Genomic DNA, 20,610 nt, shown 5'->3' on the forward strand with positions numbered 1-20,610 from the left:
GAGCCTATTTCAATAGCCACAACATCAAAATATTTGCAACTGTATGCATTATTTCCAGGCATGAGCACTGAATGAGTGCAAAAAAGTTTACATTTACCATAATATTTGAGTTGATATTTCCACCTATTGTATCTGTCTGTTTACAGGTCTACATTTCCAAGATGCATGAAGATATCCTAATGCTATGTATGTGTGTAGGGCAGACAGCTGACTACTTGTATTACAAATTTGAGAAATATCAGAGCTTGTAATATTGGGTTACATACGTTTGTGGCCACTCCCCCCTCCAGCCTGGCATTATTCTGCACTGTTTGAGTTAAGGGGTGGTGCCATCAACTTAACCACTTTTGCAGTAAAATATTTTTAGTGGCCTTGCCACTATTGATGACTTCCAGTTTTTGAATAGAGTTTGGCTGACAGTTCCTCCCACGCAGATTTCCTGACAACCGCTGAATAATTAGCCACGCAATACAACACACCCAAAACATGTTGGTTTTATATGACTGTGATATGTGAAATAAGGCAAATTAGTAAACTATGTCTGTTGAAATCATAAACCGTACGGTTGAAATATCGAATACAGCACATTCAAGTAAATAGTAAATCAATCAATGACCAATGTTGACAAATAAATGGGGGCGTTAACTCATTTGACAGGTTTGACAGCTAGCTAGATAACTAATGGCTATACTAACTTCCTCATTCTGATGGAATGACAATCGACCATATCATCGACAGACAGCTATAGGCGTATCTAACAAATTATTTGCTACAGTTATTAAACTAGGTTGTCAGTATGGGCTAGTTCGTTTTGCAAGACACGGTACTCCGGGTAGGCGGAGTTTGTTCATTTTAGACCTTTTCATTGGTCCTTGAATGCAATCTTCACCCTCCTGGGCACCGGGACATGCAAAACGAACTAGCCCAATGTGTAAAACTGCCTTGTTGTTGTATCGTGTAACGATGTGGAATGACAAGCCAAAGCAAGGGCCTTGTTTGGGAATGAATGACTAACGTAGTTTACTAACTTAGCTAGCTGTTTCTCCAACAGCTGTGTAACTTATGGAAAACGAGTAGCTAGCTAGTAGCTGGTCACGATAGCATCGCACATCACCATGATTTAGCCATGTACATATAGCAACAAGGTATACATGTAATGTTAACCGAACCTAATAGCCAACTTAGCTAGCATTAGCTCACTAATGCTTTTAAATCATTCAGACTCACCTTATCTATTGGCGCAGGGCGGTGTGCGGCCAAAGAGCGCGCCAAGGACAAGACAGTATTGAAATAAAACCCTCTGGTTCCTGTTGCTTTCGCAGACATTTTTATAATTCAACACAAACAGGTAGTAAGAACATTTTACAGCGCTTACCACTGCGAAGAGGGCAAGCTAACTAGCAAACGGACACCAACTACGGCGAGCACATGAGTTCATACGGCGCAGTACAAGGTCATTAGAAAAATGCGTTGTTAATGGTAAACAATGATCAAGGTTTTGAAGTCAAACAATTTGAGAACTCGAATGTTTCTCAAATCCTGTCTGCTGAGAACCAGAAATTGAAGAATTATATAAGATTCATTAAATGTCAAATGTTCCAGTTGGGTTGACAATGAATAGGGGATTATAAACAATAGGTTTGAAGGCACATGTGGTCACACAAACATCTTGATGTGGGAGGATGCAGCTTGTAGGACCTTGATGATAACTACTCCTGTTATCTTATTCTATGGTATTATGGTGGTCTGCAAACAATACTTCAGTTGTAAGATGCCCAAAACACTTTAAAAATCATCCTGTCATAAGAGGCAAAACAGACTCATTCATCTTGTATACAATCTGTTACACTCTTTAATGCACACATGGCATATTCAAAATCCCAAATGCAAATGCTACAAATGTCTCTCAGGCACTACAATCTGCAATGACTGTGCACGGTCTTTCAATAAAACATGCTTACATAAGATCTTGTCTTGGAGCATAAAAAATAGATGTGTCTTACATTGGGCAGACCATGACAGTGGCAAATGAATTGTTTCATGAAAAATGTCTATTAGGTTTTGCAAAAGATACATCTAGACATCTTAAATAAAAATTGGTGTCCCCACCCCCTCCACTAACACTACCAGGAAAATATGTATGAATTAATTGTAAATCCAAGGGCATTTATACCTACTCTATAACTGGCAGGTAACATTACCAGGCAATATCTCATCACATTGAGTTAATCAAGGCTGCATTACAAAGATGGCCTGGTAAGCTATACTGTCAACTAGTACCAGTAGATTTGATAAACATCTCAGCAAGGCATCATTGCACTGTGTTACTGTCTATATCAAATTAACACTTTAAAAACAATGATTAAGTGTTATTGTATCATACTGTAAGTCAGTGAGGAATAACTGACCCAGGTAAGACATGCAACATGAATCATTTCAATGTTAGACATTAGTAGCACTAGAGATGTTATACCAGATTTCTAGAACCATCATAAACTACATTTGCAGGCACAAACAATCATTGTGTAAATATATTTCTGATGGTTCACATTTACAACTGCAAAGTCCCTCACCATCTCAATCTTGGTCAGTTTTTTTTTAATTCACTTGAAAAGTGTTGGTTCATTCTGCAGAATGTCTGAGTATACTGTACAACATGTTCATCTCTGTATTCGACAGACACCAAAAAACAGAGATCCTATTAAAAATACTATTTAATTAGGATTCTCATTCTTAATTCCATGCCAAAACAGGGTTATGAGAACCATAGAATAAGAATGGGTAGTAATTAAAAACTGAGTTCTTATTTTAACAATTAATATTATACTACTACATACAGTGCTGTGAAAAAGTATTTGCCCCCTTTCTAATTTTACTGAATGTTATCAGGTCTTCAACCAAAACCTAATACACGATAAAGGGAACCTGAGTAAACAAATAACAACAATTAATTACTTATTTCCTGAACAAAATTATGCTGCAACACTGAATTCCCCTGTGTGAAAAAGTAATTGCCCCCTTACACTCATTAACTGGTTGTGCCACCTTTAGCTGCAATGACTTCAACCAAACATTTCCTGTAGTTCTTGATCAGTCTCTCACGTCGCTGTGGAGGATTTTTGGCCCACTCTTCCCTAAACCGGGACGGTTGTTGTTAACGTGAGCTAATGTGACTAGAATGACGTTGTAAACAACAGCCAACTTTCGAGGACATAGACATGTCTTATATTATATGGGCAGGAAGCTTCAATTAGTGTTAATCTAACTGCAGTGTCCAATTTACAGTAAAAAAAAAGACCATGCTATTTATTGAGTGCACAACAACAAAACACTTATCACAGCAACTGGTTTGATACATTCACCTCTGAAGGTAAATAAATGTACTTACATTCAGTAATCTTACTCTGATTTGTCATACTTAAGGTCCAAGAGATAAAATGTAGCATAGTTTTGTTTGATAAAGTCAATTTTTATATTAAAATGTTGGAACTGGGTTCTACAGTTTGAACCCCTGCTGCCTCTGGTGGCCAAAATCTAAATTACACCTAGACTCCTATGATTGACCGTTGGTGTAAGGTTCTTACTATGGAATGCCTGGTTTGGTTTTTGCTAGGCATATACAGACCGATGTCCTCCAAAAAGTTGACAAGTTTGCCAAAAAGCACCTGGAAGATCATCAAGACTCTTGGAAGCAGGGCCAGTCCTTGCTTTTCTGCCGCCCTAGGCGAGACCACAAAATGCTGCCCCTCGCAAAATGAGAAGTCCCAGTAAGCAAAATGTTAAATAAGTATAAATTTTTTGTTATTTGAAAACTCAGGTTCCCTTTTGGTTAAAGATCTGATAACATTCAGTATAAAAGAATATGCAAAAATAGAGAAACTCAGAAAGGGGGCAAATACTTTTTCACGACACTGTACATATAGTAGCTCTCTACCATAAAGATATCTCTGAATATAATGATATATAAGGCATTGTGTTGTAATTGCACTCAGGTATGTAAAGCAGCTAAATTTCAGACCTGCATTAAACCTGGAAAACAACACCCATGTGACACGTGAACAGGCATGTCTGTTGTCGTGCTATCATGTGTATGAACGACGGCCTCCACTTCTCTACCAGACCCATTTCACTGGGTCACACCATCATGCTAAATATACAACATGGTCTTTGGAGTTAAAAGCCTTTGATCCTCCTCCTCTCTCATTTCAAGTTTTTTCCTTTGATTTACATCACATTATATTGGGTTTTAGCTATAAGTATTGTTTCATCTTTGATGAATGTTAATGTACAACATAAGATGTTAATAATAGCCATTAGTGAACTGAAGCACTGTCGGTCTAAGACACTTCTCTGGAATGATACAGTGTTCCCATTATTCCAGTCATATAGGCCAAATCATCTCACCATACCCATGTGCCCTTGCTCACTTCCCCCTGTGGATATAAAGAAGAACAGAGGATGTAGGTATAAACAATATGATAGTAGTATCCCCAATAGGATCATAGGCGAAGTGCACTCATCCCCAGATTGTTTACACCTATCATGGCTGCATTTCATTCCAACTGACTAAGCAAACAATGGCAGCGGACAGAGACCAACTTTTTTGTAATGAAATATAACCAGCCATGTCAGATCTGTAAGGAGGTAGCAAGTCATGGATAACCTAAGGAAAGGGCAAAGGGATTGGGTTTGGAATCAGGCCATAGCCCCGCCCTGCCAGGGGTTCTCCACTCCACTGGTTGTCACGGACACGTGATCTCAGTCCGTCTTCCAAACTTTGTTAAGGACCTTCACCACCTCCTCGTAGATTATGAAGACGATGGCTACGTCCATACACACCCTGCCCAGCCTGGGGACTGTACCCTTATAGAACCTGGGGAGAGAGGAAATAATGAAGGAAGAAGGCAAAGAGCAGACACAGGATCAATACAATTATGTCTGATACAAATCGATGAAAATGAGACAGGAGGTCAAAGTTAGTGTGTACAGAGACACTTACGCTTTAGGTCCCTCATGCTTCATGATCTTGACGGCACAGTCCAGGGTGTTTTTGTACTTGTGAGCCTCCAGACCCTGTTAGTAGAGAGAGGGACAGGGTTTAACTAACAAAACGATAGTATAGTAAAAAGTAAAAGTAAAAGACATTCAAGTCACTGCATGTGACCAGGTCATTAATGATGGTGGTGTCTACCTGCATCCTGGTTTTGATGACATCCAGAGGAGTGTTTCCAAACACACTGACAGCTCCAGCGAAGGCTCCGAATGCTCCCGTGACCAGAGGGTTAATGGCCTTGTTAGGGTCATCACCTAGGGAACAGAGAGAGACAGAGCAGTGAGACACTCTGGATAAACACACACAGGTAAACAACACACGCACACACAGGAGAGAAGGGTTCAAACTCAGTCGATCACACACACCTTTGTACCAGTTCCTTAGAGATGTCATGACGTAGAAGCGGATGGCCTGGTTGGATCCCTGTTTCAGTACCGTGGCTGTCAGACCCTGGTACGTCCCCCTCAGACCTGGAGGAGACATAGATAACACCATAACACATCAACACACAGGTCGGACTGCCTTCTGAGAATTCGTAGGCGAGCAAGTAAAACTACACTGCCATCCGTTCTATTGGCAAACATGCAATCATTGGAAAATAAAATTGATGACCTACAAGCAAGATTAAACTACCAATGGGACATTAAACAGTAATATCTTATGTTTCACCGAGTCGTGGCTGAACGACGACATTAACATCATACAGCTGGTGGGTTTTACACTGTATTCGAAAGGATAGAACAGCCGCCTCTGGTAAGACAAGGGGCAGCTGCCTACGTATATTTTTAAACAACAGCTTTTGCACAATATCTAAGGAAGTCTCAAGGTTTTGCTCGCCTGAGGTAGAGTATCTCATGATAAGCTGTAGACCACGCTATCTACCTAGAGAGTTTACCTGTATTTTTCGCAGCTGTCTGCATACCACCACAGACCGATGCTGGCACTAAGACCGCACTCAATGAGCTGTATACCGCTATAACCAAACAGGAAAACGCTCATCCAGGTGGCGCTCCTAGTGGCCGGGGACTTTAATGCAGGGAAACCTAAATCCATTTTACCAAATTTCCACCAGCATGTTAAATGTGCAGCCAGAGGAATAAAATAAATTAAAATAAATAAATAATAAACTCTAGACCACCTTCACGCCACACACAGAGACGAGTACAAAGCTCTCCCTCACCCTCCATTTGGCAAATCTGACCGTAATTCTATCCTCCTGATTCCTGCTTACAAGCTAAAATTAAAGCAGGAAGCACCAGTGGTCGGATGAAGCAGATGCTAAGATAAAGGACGGTTTTGCTAGCACAGGCTGGAATATGTTCCGGGATTCTTCCGATGGCATTGAGGATTCGATGGCATTGAGGATTCAGTCACTCGCTTCATCAATAAGTGCATCGATGACGTCGTCCCCACAGTGCCTGTACGTACATGCCCCAACCAGAAGCCATGGATTACAGGCAACATCCGCACTGAGCTAAAAAGTAGAGATGCCGATTTCAAGGAGCGGGACTCTAACCCGGAAGCATATAAGAAATCCCGCTATGCCCTCAGACGAACCATCAAAAATGCAAAGCGTCAATACAGGACTAAGATCGAATCATACTACACTGGCTCCAACGCTCATGGCAGGGCTTGCAGACTATTACAGATTACAAAGGGAAGCACAGCAGAGACCTGCCCAGTGACACGAGCCTACCAGATGAGCTAAACTACTTCTATGCTCGCTTCGAGGCAAGTAACACTGAAACATGCATGAGAGCATCAGCTGTTCCGGAAGACTGTGTGATCATGCTCTCCGCAGCCAATGTGTATAAGACGTTAAACAGATCAACATTCACAAGGCCAGATGGATTACCAGGACGTGTACTCAGAGCATGCACTGACATGCTCTGAGTACTGACATTTTCCACCTCTCCCTGTCAGAGTCTGTAATACCAACATGTTTCAAGCAGACCACCATAGTGCCTGTGCCCAAGAACACTAAGGTAACCTGCCTAAACAACAACCGACCCGTAGCACTCACGCCTGTAGCCATGAAGTGCTTCGAAAGGCTGGTCATGGCTCATATCAACACCAGTATCCCAGTATCCCAGAAACCCTAGACCCAATCAATTTGCATACCGCCCTAACAGATCCACAGGTGATGCAATCTCTATTGCACTCCACGCTGCCCTCACCCACCTAGATAAGAGCAATACCTATGTGAGAATGCTGTTAATTGACTACAGCTCAGCGTTCAACACCATAGTCCCCTCCAAGCTTGTCACCAAGTTTAGGACCCTGGGACTGAACACCTCCTTCTGCAACTGGATCCTGGACTTCCTGACGGGTCGACAACAACACAGCTGCCACGCTGATCCTCAACATGGGGGCCCCACAGGGGTGTGTGCTTAGTCCCCTTCTGTACTCCCTGTTCACCCACAGCTGTGTGGCCAAGTTCGACTCCAACACTTATCAAGTTTGCTAAGGAGACAACAGTGATAGGCCTGATCACCGGCGATGATGAGACAGCCTACAGGGTGGTCGTCAGTGACCTGGCAGTGTGGTTCCAGGATAACAACCTCTTCCTCAACGTCAGTAATACCAAGGAGCTGATTGAGGACTACAGCAAAGGGGGGGAGGGGGGAAATCGGCAGGGCTGTAATGGAGCGGGTCAAGAGTTTAAAATGGTCCACACACACTCGCAGTCGTGACGAACCCCTCAAGAGGTTGAAAAGATTTGTCATGGGCACTCAAATCCTCAACAAGTTCTAGAGCTGCACCATTGAAAGCATCTTGACTGGCTGCATCACTGCTTGGTACGGCAACTGCAACACCCACGATAGCATGGCGCTACAGAGGATGGTGCGGACCGCCCAGTACACCACTGGAGCCGAGCTCCCTACCATCCAGGACCTCTATATTAGGCGGTGTGAAAGGAATGCCCAGATTATTATTTTTTATACAAGCCATAGACTGTTCTCTTTGGTTCCGTAAGGCAAGCGGTACCAGAGCATCAAGTCTGACACCAACAGGCTCCTGAACAGCTTCTATCCCCAAGCCATAAGACAGCTAAATAGCTAACAAAATGGCTATACGGACTATCTGCATTGATCCTTTTATTTTTACACTGACTCTGCACACGCACAGGACTCTACATACTCACTCACACGCTGACACTCCAACATACACAGTCTCTTTCAACAGCTACATGATGGGTCTGTAGACACCACACAGCCAATGTGTGGTGTTAAATGTGGCCGTGAGACTTTTGAAAAAAAAAAAAACATGCAGGGCTTGACATTAAACTGTTTATCCACTAACCTTCAGACAAGGAGACTAAAAATGTTGTTTGACGCAAGAAACTACTTTACAAATTTAAATGCATTATTATTTCCATGACACTACTACAGAGAATCAGACAAATTATGCTACCTTCTGCCTATTGGCTACTGAGCTTATTCAAGCCTGTCTCAAAATACAACACTGCCCCTTTTAAAGACCAAAAAAAGCTCTTAACCTGACTCACTTTTCAAAGATGTCTAGTAATGTACATGTTTTGTGCTCCCATATTGCTGACTACAAATTATCTATAACTGGACTAATAACTCACTAACTAGAGGATATGAACAAAATGTGCACACATGGCTACATGCAGCTCTTGCTTTGATCTCAAAACAAGCTCATCTACTCATGACCGCTCATGCTGTAAACACAGTCCAGTTTAAAGTAAATTGCACAGATCCATATATGGCAATGGTCTAATTGCATAGAGGCCTACTGCAGCTCTGATTGTTTAAGCCGCACCGGTCTGTTTAGAGTACGGGCTGAGTCGTGCATGTCAATGCAATAGAATCCTACTCCGATGCGTTCTGCCTACAACAAAATCTCTTATATTGTTCGTTTTGTTTTGGTATGTTGCATTGAAAGTGGCTAATATTGCGTTGATTTAATCACAATTGCCACAGTAAAGGGAAACACTGATAGGGTTAACAGGGAAAACTCTAGAACAGTGGTCACAAACCTTTTCTGAGTCAAGATCACTTTGACTCAAAACGCAAGCCGAGATCTACCGCTCAGATTTATTTTTAAACATGACTTAAAAAAACGTAAGCCTGTGCATCATTAACCAATTAAAAACAGTACTGTAGCAATGAGGTTTGTGCAGTAAGCTATAGGTCCAATACATTGTCACCACATATTGGCTTTGCTTGAATTGCCCTGCCAATGCATTGCTGTTCCGGCCATTTTTTGGAGGTAGGCTATATGATCACACCGGTAATAGATCCTTTGTTGTATTACTTGTGAGTCACAGCTGAGTGAGCATACATTTAAATAATTCGCTTTTTATTTTACTGGGCTGATGGTGCCTGCATCTAATGGTCAGTCTCAGTGGAGAGAGAGAGCAGCAGACTGAGGGTCCGCCTCTCAACATCCCTCCGCTGACACTGACCAAAAAGGGAAACAGTCTTCCAGCTGATGGCAAGACTCAAGTCGCACCACATCATTTTTTACCTCATGCACAAATTCAAGTTGTTACTCCTATGAACAGAGGAAGTGAAATATTCCTTGAGCCGCTAATAATAACAACGCAAGCCTATAGATACATTTTCCTACTCATACATTTCTGCTGCAGTGCTCGTTGTAGCGCTGAGTGCAAATAGGAAGAGCGCACATTTTATGGCTTATAAAATTGTTGAATACAAAGTGTTGACAGTGCTGAATAAGAATTTAAACATGAATACACTCATAAAAACAGCATCTCTTTTCTGTATTCGTTGACAGTCTCTCTCTAGTCATGGTTTTAAACGTTTTGAAATCTCACAGTATCAACTTTGCTGTAGCTTTCTTTTATGCCTGCTACGTCACTGCAGACACAGTAATCTGAGATTACCAGCGGTAGGCCTATAGAGCACTTGATTAGCTCTCCGGAGCCGCCGGGAAGGCAGAGTTTGTACCTTCAGACACATGAAATGGTTCAAAATAGAAACAGTTCACCTGATTCGGGTGCGCGTACAGACAACAACCCCAGACAACAAAAAGAACTTGGAACAACGCTTTATGGTTGGGTTTTTTACAAAAATGTTTGCCGATCGACTAGGAATGCCTTGGAGATCGACCGGTTGGTGAACACTGCTCTAGAAAGTTGAGCGTAGTTCAATCTCGTACTTCTCTCTGTGGGCTGATATTTATTCTGTGCAACAGTCCTGGGGGAGCTGCGAGGCAGTCTCGGGGGAACATTGGGTGGCAGTAAACTCACACAGTGTCTGTCTCCCTTCCCTACCTTCTGTTCTGACGATCTCCCTGACTCCATGGAAGAATCCCCGGTACTTTGGGTTGGCTGACGATTGGTCATGGATAAACTTTACCTGAAATGACAAGAGGACGACACAGATTCAAATTATATGCAGACCTTTGTTTTTCAAACTAGTAACGCCACACACCGACACATGCAGATAACGGTTTAAGATTTCCTTAAGTCGTTTAAGACACACACACACACCTTGACCGTCTCCATGGGGCAGACCACCACCACAGCCTCAGCCACTCCAGCTCCCAGCCCACAGAGAAGACCCCGGGTACTGTCCAGCTTCCCACTCTCATCACGCATCTTATTACTGAGGAACTCAAACACACCAAACCTGATAGAGAGAGAGGATGTCAGGGACATATTAAAAATGGAACGAGACAGAGGATGAGGCAGAGAGATGGACAGTGTGTGGTGTGATGTGTGTGTACCTGACAGCTGCTTTGGGTATGGAGCCATAGAGCAATGAGCTGAGCCCTCTGTACAGACCCCTCACCCCATAACCATCTACCGTCTGCTTCACACAGTCAACTACAGGGAGGGTAAGGAAGAGATGGAGAGAGAATCAGAGTGAGAGGACACAAAACATACACAGTCAACTGCAGATATTTCAAATCACTTTGAGTTGTTTTTTTGCATGTTACCTGTGGAACATTCAACGTTATTTTAACAAATTACTTAGTGCATTGTACGGGTACAGGAAACTGTTAGTGAGAGTCATGGTGCTAGCAGCTACAGTTAAGTCCAGGAGAATGAACTCTCAGTACTGACTGACTAACATGTTGTTTCAGACAGACTCCAGGCCAAAGTCCAGTGACTCTGAACATACAGATAACACGGCTAGGCTGAACAAACACACACAGGAAGCTCTGAAGTTCTCAGGAAAGGGGCTGGCACTCACTACCAGTGTTGTGGTGTGGGGGCTGTGCTTTGGCAAAGTGGGTCTGGTTATATCCTGCCTGGTTGGCCCTGTCCGGGGGTATAGTCGGGCAGGGCCACAGTGTCTCCCGACCCCTCCTGTCTCAGCCTTCAGTAATTATGCTGCAATAGTTTGTGTCGAGGGGCTAGGGTCAGTCTGTTATATCTGGAGTATTTCTAATGTCTTATCCAGTGTGAATTTAAGAGCTCTCTCTCTCAAAAGCCAACTGACATTTACTCCTGAGATGCTGACCTGTTGCACCCTCTACAACCACTGGGATTATTATTATTATTTGACCCTGCTGGTCATCTATGAACGTTTGAACATGTTGGCCATGTACTGTTATAATCTCCACCCGGCACAGCCAGAAGAGGACTGGCCACCCCTCAGAGCCTGGTTCCTCTCTAGGTTTCTTCCTAGATTCCTGTCTTTCTAGGGAGTTTTTCCTAGCCACTGTGCTTCTACATCGGCATTGCTTGCCGTTTGGGGTTTTAGGCTGGATTTCTGTATAGCACTTTGTGACATCGGCTGATGTAAAAAGGGCTTTATAAATACATTTGATTGATGGAGCCGCTGTTTTAATACACAAACATTTCCACTTTGGACCTCTCCTATTGAGTTACAGACCCCTTGCTCAAGGCTTTTTATTAATCTGACATGTAAGGCCTACTGTAAGGCCTCATGCAAACAGCTGCTGACACCCACACAGTATTCAAGAGCATGTTGTGTCTCAACCGATGGCGTGCACAAGACAAAAACCTCAGATTTCAATAAATGATTAAATAGTTTGACAACCCAGTTTTTTTAGCTTTTAAATTATATCAAAATCAACCGTTTATATTTTCCAGTGATGAAGACATGGATGTCTCATGGTAGGGTGGGCTATGCAAAATGAGTCAACTGAATGTTTTGGCATTCAGGTCCAAAAAGTCACTTTGACCTTCTTCCATGGGAAAACATTTATGGAAAGTTTTTGTTTAAAACAAATGGGATGCTGTCAAAAAAAACTATTATTTCCCTCTCCTGTTTAGGAGCAACTGTTGGCAAGCTGTATCAGTGCACCAGGTCTGAAACCAAGAGGGTCCTTAACAGCTTCTACCCCCAAGCCATGAGACTGCTAAACAAGATAGCTAATTAGCTAATCAAACAGCTACCAGGACTACCTGCATTGACCCTTTTTTGAACTAACTCTATGCACACACACTGGACTCTACCCACGCATACTAAACTGACACCCCAACACACACACACTACATACGCCCACACATAACATGTGCACACATGCATACGGACGCCACACACACACATGCTTTAACACTCACTGCTACTGTCTATCTAGTCACTTTACCCCTAATATGTACAGTACCAGTCAAAAGTTTGGACACGCCTACTCATTCAAGAGTTTCTTTATTTGTACTATTTTCTACATTATAGAATAATAGTGAAGACATCAAAGCTATGAAATAACACATATGGAATCATGTAGTAATCAAACAAGTGTTAAACAAATCAAAATGTACTACAATATTCTGCAGCGATACACCATCCCATCTGGTTTGCGCTCAGTGGGACAATCATTTATTTTTCAACAGGACAATGACTCAACACACCTCCAGGCTGTGTAAGGGCTATTTGAACAAGAAGGAGAATGATGGAGTGCTGCATCAGATGACCTGGCCTCCACAATCACCCGACTTCATCCCAATTGAGATGGTTTGGGATGAGTTGTACCGCAGAGTGAATGAAAAACAGCCAACAAGTGCTCAGCATATGTGGGAACTCCAAGACTGTTGGAAAGCATTCCTCATGATGCTGGTTGAGAGAATGCAAAGAGTGTGCAAAGTTGTCATCAAACCACTTGAAAGAATCTAAAATCTATTTTGATTTGTTGAACACTTTTTTGGTTACTACATTATTCCGTATGTGTTATTTCATAGTTTTGATGTCTTCACCATTATTCTACAATGTCAAAAATAGTACAAATAAAGAAAAACCCTTGAATGAGTAGGTGTGTCCTAACTTTTGACTGGTACTGTACATACTACCTCAATTACCTCGTACCCATGCACATCGACTCGGTACTGGAACTCCCTGTATATAGCCAAATTATTTTTACTTATTTTTTATTCATTGAATTTATTCCTCATGTCACTTTCTATTTAAATGAATACAATCTTTAACTCTGCATTGTTGGAAAAGGGCCCGTAAGTACGCATTTCACTGTTAGTCTACACCTGTTGAAGCATGTAGCATGTGACAAATAACACTTGATTTGAGATACCCACCAATGCCTTTATATCTGGGAGGGTTGGCCTTCTCATCCAACTGCAGCTGAGTCTTCACATACTCTGTAGGGAATGTAATACAGATCTCTATTCCTCCAGCAATACCACCTAGAGAGAGAAAGGGAGAGACAGAAAAGTTATGGTCCTTAGGCTGATCTCTATACCCCCTGCTCCATCTGGAACAACAGACAAGTTCAGTTAAAGGCTTGTGTCTTCTCTGCTGGCTGAATAGATGCCATCATTGTATGTATAACGTGTTATTACTACATTCACAAATAAAATATAATATAGTATCAGTGTCTCAAAAAAAAAAAAAAAAAAAAACGGATTGAAGACAACTTTTCTCTGTAACTGTATTTTTATCGGTAACCTCCTGGTTCCACCTTAACAGCCGGAGCTCCACACATCTGCAGTTAAACAGCGAACAGGAAGAACGGCTCTGATTGGCTGAGCTGGGATTGTGCCCACAGGATACGCCCCTCTGCTCTGATCAGTGGGGGTGTGATTCCACTGACAGAGAGAGGTAAGACGTCGCATGTTTCAGTTCGGAACTCAGCTAGCGGAACGAGTGTGCTCGCATATTCCATTACCTTTGCTTGAAAAACGAGGAAAAGTACTGTTTGTCCATTTTGAGACGCCGTAGCCAGTATACACTTCCTCAATGTGTAACTAATCTAAGAGAACACAAGACATTTGTCATTAATTTTGACGTTTTTGCCGAATAGATCTTTCGCGCAGTTTTACATCTAACTAAGATGTTTGGTGAATGACAACGAGTCTCTCGTTGAATGACAACAGACACTTTATTTTAGAATCCCTTCTGTTGACCAATCACCGATGAAGGGGCGTAGACTTCAGCTCCGAACTTCGGCTTGCCTCCAGAAAAAAAGTGGTGAGCCCGAACAGCCGAAAAACCCTCACCAAAGTCCATACGAACAAAGACGCCACAAAATGTCGTCGTAACATATGCACGAACTCTACCGAACTGTTTCGGCTGAGAAGCATGTGGACGCCTCTCTCACGCAGAGTCGTCATAAACCTATAGAGTTTGTTGCTGGCAAAAAACAAACTTTGGGTCAAGGGGCAACTCCATAAGAGCTGAGCAAACTGTCTTCCAAGTTCTCAAACAGTTATGTGATAACATATCGTGCTCAAGAAAATCTGTTAGATTTGAAGTGGGGAAAGCGGACCCTAATGTGTGTGTGGGAAACGTCCTGGTTGAGTTTAAACATCAACCCCATGCTGATGCTTGGAAAGAGACATTTGTTGAGGCTCTGGACTTCAGCATGCCTTTTACCTCTACACACAAGCATGCAGGGCAGTCAGTCCCACACAGGAATAGTCATGCAACACTTCATTATCCACAAGCACACACACAATTAGTTCCTCTTAGTAGCGGTGTGTGGGTAAAAATAAAAAAAAATAACTGGGGAAGCCGAGCCCCCCCCCCCCCCCAAAGCCATATTACAACCTACACTACATGACAAAATATGTGGACACCTGCTCGCTGGACATCTCATTCCATTATCATGGGCATTAATATGGAGTTGTTTCCCCTTTTGCTGCTATAACAGACACCACTCTTCTGGAAGGCTTTCCACTAGATGTTGGAACATTGCTGAAGGGACTTGCTTCCATTCAGCCACAAGAGCATTGGTGAGGTCGGGCACGGATGTTGGGCGATTAGGCCTGGCTTGCAGTTGGCGTTCCAATTCATCCCAAAAGTGTTTGATAAGGATGAGGTCAGAGCTCTGTGTAGCCCAGTCAAGTTCTTCCACACCGATCTCAACAAACCATTTCTGTATGGACCTCGCTTTGTGCACAGTGGCATTGTCATGCTGAAACAGGAAAGGGCCTTCCCCAAACTGTTGCCACAGAGTTGGAAGCACAGAATCATCTAGAATGTCATTGTATGCTGTAGCGTTAAGATTTCCCTTCACTGGAACTAAGGGGCCTAGGCCGAACCATGAACAAACAGCCCCAGACCATTATTACTCCTCCACCAAACTTGGCAGTTGGCACTATGCATTGGGGCAGGTAGCGTTCCCATGGCGTTTGCCAATCCCAGATTCGGCCGTCAGACTGCCAGATGGATTAGTGTGATTCGTCACTCCAGAAAGCGCGCTTCCACTGCTCCAGAGTCCAATGGCGGCGAGCTTTACACCACTCCAGCCAACGCTTGGCATTGCGCATGGTGATCTTAGGCTTGTGTGCGGCTGCTCGGCCATGGAAACCCATTTCATGAAGCTCCGGACAAACAGTTATTGTGCCGACGTTACTTCCAGAAGCAATTTGGAACTCGGTAGTGAGTGTTGCAACCGAGGACAGGCTATTCGTACATGCGTCACCATTCGGCAGTACTATTCTGTGAGCTTGTGTGGCCTACCACTTCGCGGCTGAGCCATTGTTGCTCCTAGACATTTCCACTTCACAATAACTGACTTGTTGGAAAGGTGGCATCCTATTAAGGTGCCAAGTTGAAAGTCATGAAGCTCTTCAGTAAGGACATTCTGCTGGCAATGTTTGTCTATGGAGATTGCATGGCAGTGTCCTCGATTTTTATACACCTGTCAGCAATGGGTGTGGCTGAAATAGCTGAATTCTCTAATTTGAAGTGTGTCCACATACTTTTGCATATATAGTGTATGTGTTGAGATACTTGCGTTGTTTGCTCTATAACCTGTTAGTTCCTATGCCTTGCGACCGTGATATATAGGTCTAAGGCCAAGGAAATAAGATACAGTGTTAGAATAAATTCAACCACACCTTTGTTTCATCACAAAACTGGAGCGCAACCTCTGTCCGTTGAAGTCCACAAAGCATATTGCATGTAACAAATAGTTACATGACCTACAGCACCCTAACCCTAGACATCCAGATTGCCTCCCACAATTTTCAAATGTTCCGGCTTAACAAGTCTGCATGTAACAGAAAACTTTAGTTTGGCATAGAGGAACTACGTCACTACCTTATCCGCTTGAATAAAAAACAAAATAGTAGCTAGCAAGATGGAGATGAGTGGTTCTTTTTAATGAGTGCATTTCTGAAGTGGCTAGTTTGCATAAACTAGCTTCACCTAAAAACCACTTCAAAGTTTCTCCTGCAAACTTTGGTTTCGAATCACAACGTTGTGGCATGTCTACCTCGTGATTTGTTGGGAGAGTTGTCTGTCTGAAGAGGGCCCACCCCAGAATTATTTTTCTTCCCCTTCCCCAGCTGCCTAAAGAGTCAGGTTTTTTTCCACTAGTAGGCTCATGTTCATTATCTTGTTATTACACAGTAGGCTAGAAATTCTGCCCAGTGCCCGGCTCTTCCTGTCATACCATTAGATATTTTATAATTAGACATGTCTAATTGTTTCCTCATACCAGGCCAGTCATTCATTCCCTACTCTACTATTCTAAGGAAGCAGGTGTCAGCTGAATTATAAAAAGGCACACAACCTGCGAGATAAGGAGCAAGCCAAACGACTGCATGTTTCGCCAGGTATAACTTCATCTGGGTAGATAAGGGTGTGTTGAGTGCCATAGTAATGCTCAACAACATTACTAATTGATTGAATGGCATTTATAGCACCCTTTGTTAGGTCTCAGAGTGCTTTGCATTCTATGGGGGGTAATCAAGTTAAAAAAGTGGACTAAAGAGTGAACATTGAAGAAAAAGTATAACACCCCCCGCCAGCATGCGCCCCTGGTCTGGTGAAAGGGTGTTGTAAACCAGCTGCATGTATGCCGTGTGTGAAGCAGTGTGTCTGTGTGTGTGTGTGTGTGTGTGTACAGGAGTGTGTGTGCTCTCTGAACTGCAGAAGTGTGTGCAGTTTATGCTGTGTCATCATGGCTCATGGATTCAGGCACACAGCACTGTACTGCACTGCAGGCCTCAGCCCCCTGTCAAGCACTCACACTATTGGGTGAATCTCACTGGTAGTGTAAAAGGTTTCCTGTCATCTCCTTTCCTTTATCTGGTTTGATTGTGAAAGAACTTCCTGGTAGACATCCATCATATTGCTCTCATCTATCCTGTGAGCGCAAATGAGTAGGCCCCGATAGCTTACAATTTACTCCAGGTGAAAGCGTAGTTGACTGACAAGGATAGGCTGATAGACATGGGAAAACAGGCCTGAAAATTGTTTTCTATCACCTGATATGAGTGGATATTTCTAGTATATCAAGGAATTGGAATGGATCAGTGTTCACTTGTTACTCTTGCAAGAAGCAAGATACAGAAGCAATTTCCGCAACACCTGAGTTATCAACCATGAATGCCCTCAATAATGCGGCACCATGTACTGTCCCAAAAGAGACAAACGAAGTAGTGCAACTGCATTCATGGATGCACGTACAGCAACGGTTCCATCTAAGGACCTTACTCGTCAGGTGTAAGCCTTGACAAGCCTTACTATGGCTACAAATCTCTACGCAGCTGTGGAACACAAGGACATGGTTGGCTTGGATTTTGTACCTCTGTAGCCTAGCTTGACAGTGTCCAGCACATCCCACTCAGTCCCCTGTACTGTGAGAGGAGTCTGCCAAACTCCCATTCATAAGCCATGATAACCACACTCTGCTGGACTAAGGGAAAGGGGCCTTTGGTATGATCATGGAGTCAGGAATTACCAGAGAAAAGGACCATGACACCATCTTATTAACTCTACACACCCTGGAACTGATGACCAGAGCAGAGCATGTGTCCTTGTCGAACAGGAGTGATCCGTCTTGAAACCCAGACAAAAAATGACCATGATTTGGAGGATTTTCACAAAATGTTAATCATAGAATGGACCTTTGGAGGAAGGATTGTTGACACATTTTAATCTAACAGCATAATTGAGAAATAACCTAAGTTATTAACCTAAGTTTTAGCCATACCAAAGCTTCCATAATATTTTGTGTAGATGCTACAAGGCAAAAAAGATTGTCATATGAAGCTTTACGGCTTGCTCTGTAATAGTAGTAGTAGTTCTTACATTAATTTGAATGTTTCAAAATATAAAAACATGAATATTGAAAATAAACCATCGTGCTTCTACACCTGCATTCTAGCTGTTTGGGGTTTTAGGCTGGGTTTCTGTACAGCACTTCGAGATATTATCTGATGTACGAAGGGCTATATAAAATAAAATTGATTGATTGATTGAGTCAGCAAATGTTTCAATACATTGTCATAGTAGGCAATGTAACCAATCACAGCCCTCCTTTTACTTATATCATTGCCGACTCTGGAACTTTAATATGCCCATAGACCAGCGTTTCCCAAACTCGGTCATGGGGACCCATTTCATTTTTTGCCCTAGCCCTACCCAGCTAATTCAAATAATCAAAGCTCGATGATTACTTGAATCAGCTGTGTAGTGCTAGGGCAAAAACCAAAATGTGCACCCCTTGGGGTCCCCAGGACCGAGTTTGGGAAACGCTGCCAAAAAGTATATTATGTTCAACAATATATTTTAGAAAATTGCCAAGTCAAACATTTTATATATTCATGTTTATTTTACAATACTAATACATTTATGTCATAACATTTCTATTGAAATCAGTATACTTCTCATATTTCAGAGCAAGCGGTAAAGCTTCATATGACACACATTTTAGCTTTGTTGCGCCAACATGGAGTCTAAACGAGGCCTGGGTATGGCCAAAATGTAATAAATATAACTTTTATTCATTATTTATTATGCTTTTAGATACAAAATGTCAAACATATGTCAACAATCCGTCTTCCAAAGCACCATGCTATGGAATACATTTCGTGAAAATCCCCCAAATCATGGTATTTTTTGTCTGGGTTTCAAGAGGAATAACAGATCGCTCACACAGACATGTTGAATTAAAGGCTAAAAGGGCAAATTGATAGTTCAACAGATGCAGCCAGTCCTCCTGAACTATAGTCGAAATGAGGTGTGCACTTTGGGAGTGCCCAATTTGAAGACTATCCAGGCATAGACATTGCAAACAATTTTTCTTCTTCCAAACTATTAAATACAGTCTTGTATTCCTAAAGTCTCATATGCGTTCAATAATGACCATATTGCAGCTCCATGTGCACACACATACACACACCAGGCAGGCTGCAGATTCATGCCACTCCTCAAGTTCCACAGTGCATGAAGACAGTACATCACCCTCAAAGGGTGACTAGTTACTTTGGAATCACAAACCTCCCCATCAGTCACAAAAAAACAAGGCATATGACCAGATACACAATATCTCATGCCAAAGCACATTGGATACTTACTTGCCACTGGTGCTGTTTTAGAGGCGGTTTGGACACCCTGTCAAGCACAGCACATAAATGTGTTGCTATACTGTGATCAAATGTGCATTACTCCCTAGCAACTGACACGTAGTTCACGACGAAATTAAGAAAAAAGGCTGAATAGATTAGACTAAAATAATTATTTACTACACTAACAAAGTTCACGTCAATGTTGCCTCCCATGGCAAGCTCTATACAGTAGGCAGGCAATAGTGTTGAAATATCTTGCTAAAAAACAGACTGCCACCCTGTATAATATATTGTATTGTCACAGTGACACAGGTTACAACGTAACAAGGCGCTATAATGAACGCTGCCTGAATTGTGAAGCAATATCAGCAGCCTACACAAGGAAAAATGAATGAATGTATCCTTACCTGCTAGAATGGCTTTGCCAGGGTGGGTGAGTTTGGCTTTTCCTGCTGGGGGAGCGGCGGCGGCCAAACAGTGGGGTCTGTGGAATGGACTCACAAATGTGGGATTCGTGGACATATTGGCAACAATCGGCCCCCAAAACAGCCTAGAACTTGTTCACTTCTAGGACGGCACTCGTTTCCCCTCCCGATCGTCAGCCTCCGTGCAATCCAGCGCTTTGAGCACAAATTGCGCCTCGATCACACCTACAGCGTCTTGGTGTGCGATCACGTACAAAGGCGATGTTTATAATTGGAAACCGCCCAGCTCAAAAGCTAATGTGTCCTCCACTTTTGACAGTTGAAGTTCACTCATGCATTGCAAGTGTTTGCAGGGCGGGGCTTTCACCCTTCCACCTAAAAAGAGAATGTCTCCATATTTTTCACAAACAAACCCG

At 42.7% G+C, this 20,610-nt stretch overlaps 2 protein-coding genes across 3 annotated transcripts in view; both read right to left on the minus strand.

Moving 5' to 3' along the window:
• The window catches only part of LOC129818725 (phosphatidylinositol 4-kinase alpha-like), a 43,003-nt gene extending 41,267 nt beyond the window's left edge, over nucleotides 1-1,736 (minus strand). For both annotated transcript variants that reach the window (XM_055874896.1, XM_055874895.1), the window contains exon 1: nucleotides 1,228-1,736. In XM_055874896.1, the coding sequence (XP_055730871.1) occupies nucleotides 1,228-1,326 (99 nt within the window). In that variant the 5' untranslated portion in view covers nucleotides 1,327-1,736. The remainder of the gene's footprint in view (nucleotides 1-1,227) is intronic.
• A 91-nt stretch (nucleotides 1,737-1,827) lies between these two features.
• Nucleotides 1,828-20,559, minus strand: LOC129818726 (tricarboxylate transport protein B, mitochondrial-like). Its single transcript, XM_055874897.1, has 9 exons — nucleotides 20,177-20,559; nucleotides 13,545-13,652; nucleotides 10,772-10,871; nucleotides 10,536-10,674; nucleotides 10,317-10,401; nucleotides 5,419-5,523; nucleotides 5,192-5,307; nucleotides 5,000-5,073; nucleotides 1,828-4,873 (listed from the first exon to the last, which is right to left on the minus strand). The coding sequence occupies exons 1-9, from the start codon at nucleotides 20,289-20,291 to the stop codon at nucleotides 4,759-4,761; spliced, it is 957 nt and encodes a 318-aa protein (XP_055730872.1). The 5' UTR covers nucleotides 20,292-20,559; the 3' UTR covers nucleotides 1,828-4,758.
• Nucleotides 20,560-20,610: the final 51 nt, after the last annotated feature.

This window comes from Salvelinus fontinalis, chromosome 21 (assembly GCF_029448725.1).
Source record: "Salvelinus fontinalis isolate EN_2023a chromosome 21, ASM2944872v1, whole genome shotgun sequence".
Taxonomy (NCBI): Eukaryota; Metazoa; Chordata; class Actinopteri; order Salmoniformes; family Salmonidae; genus Salvelinus; species Salvelinus fontinalis.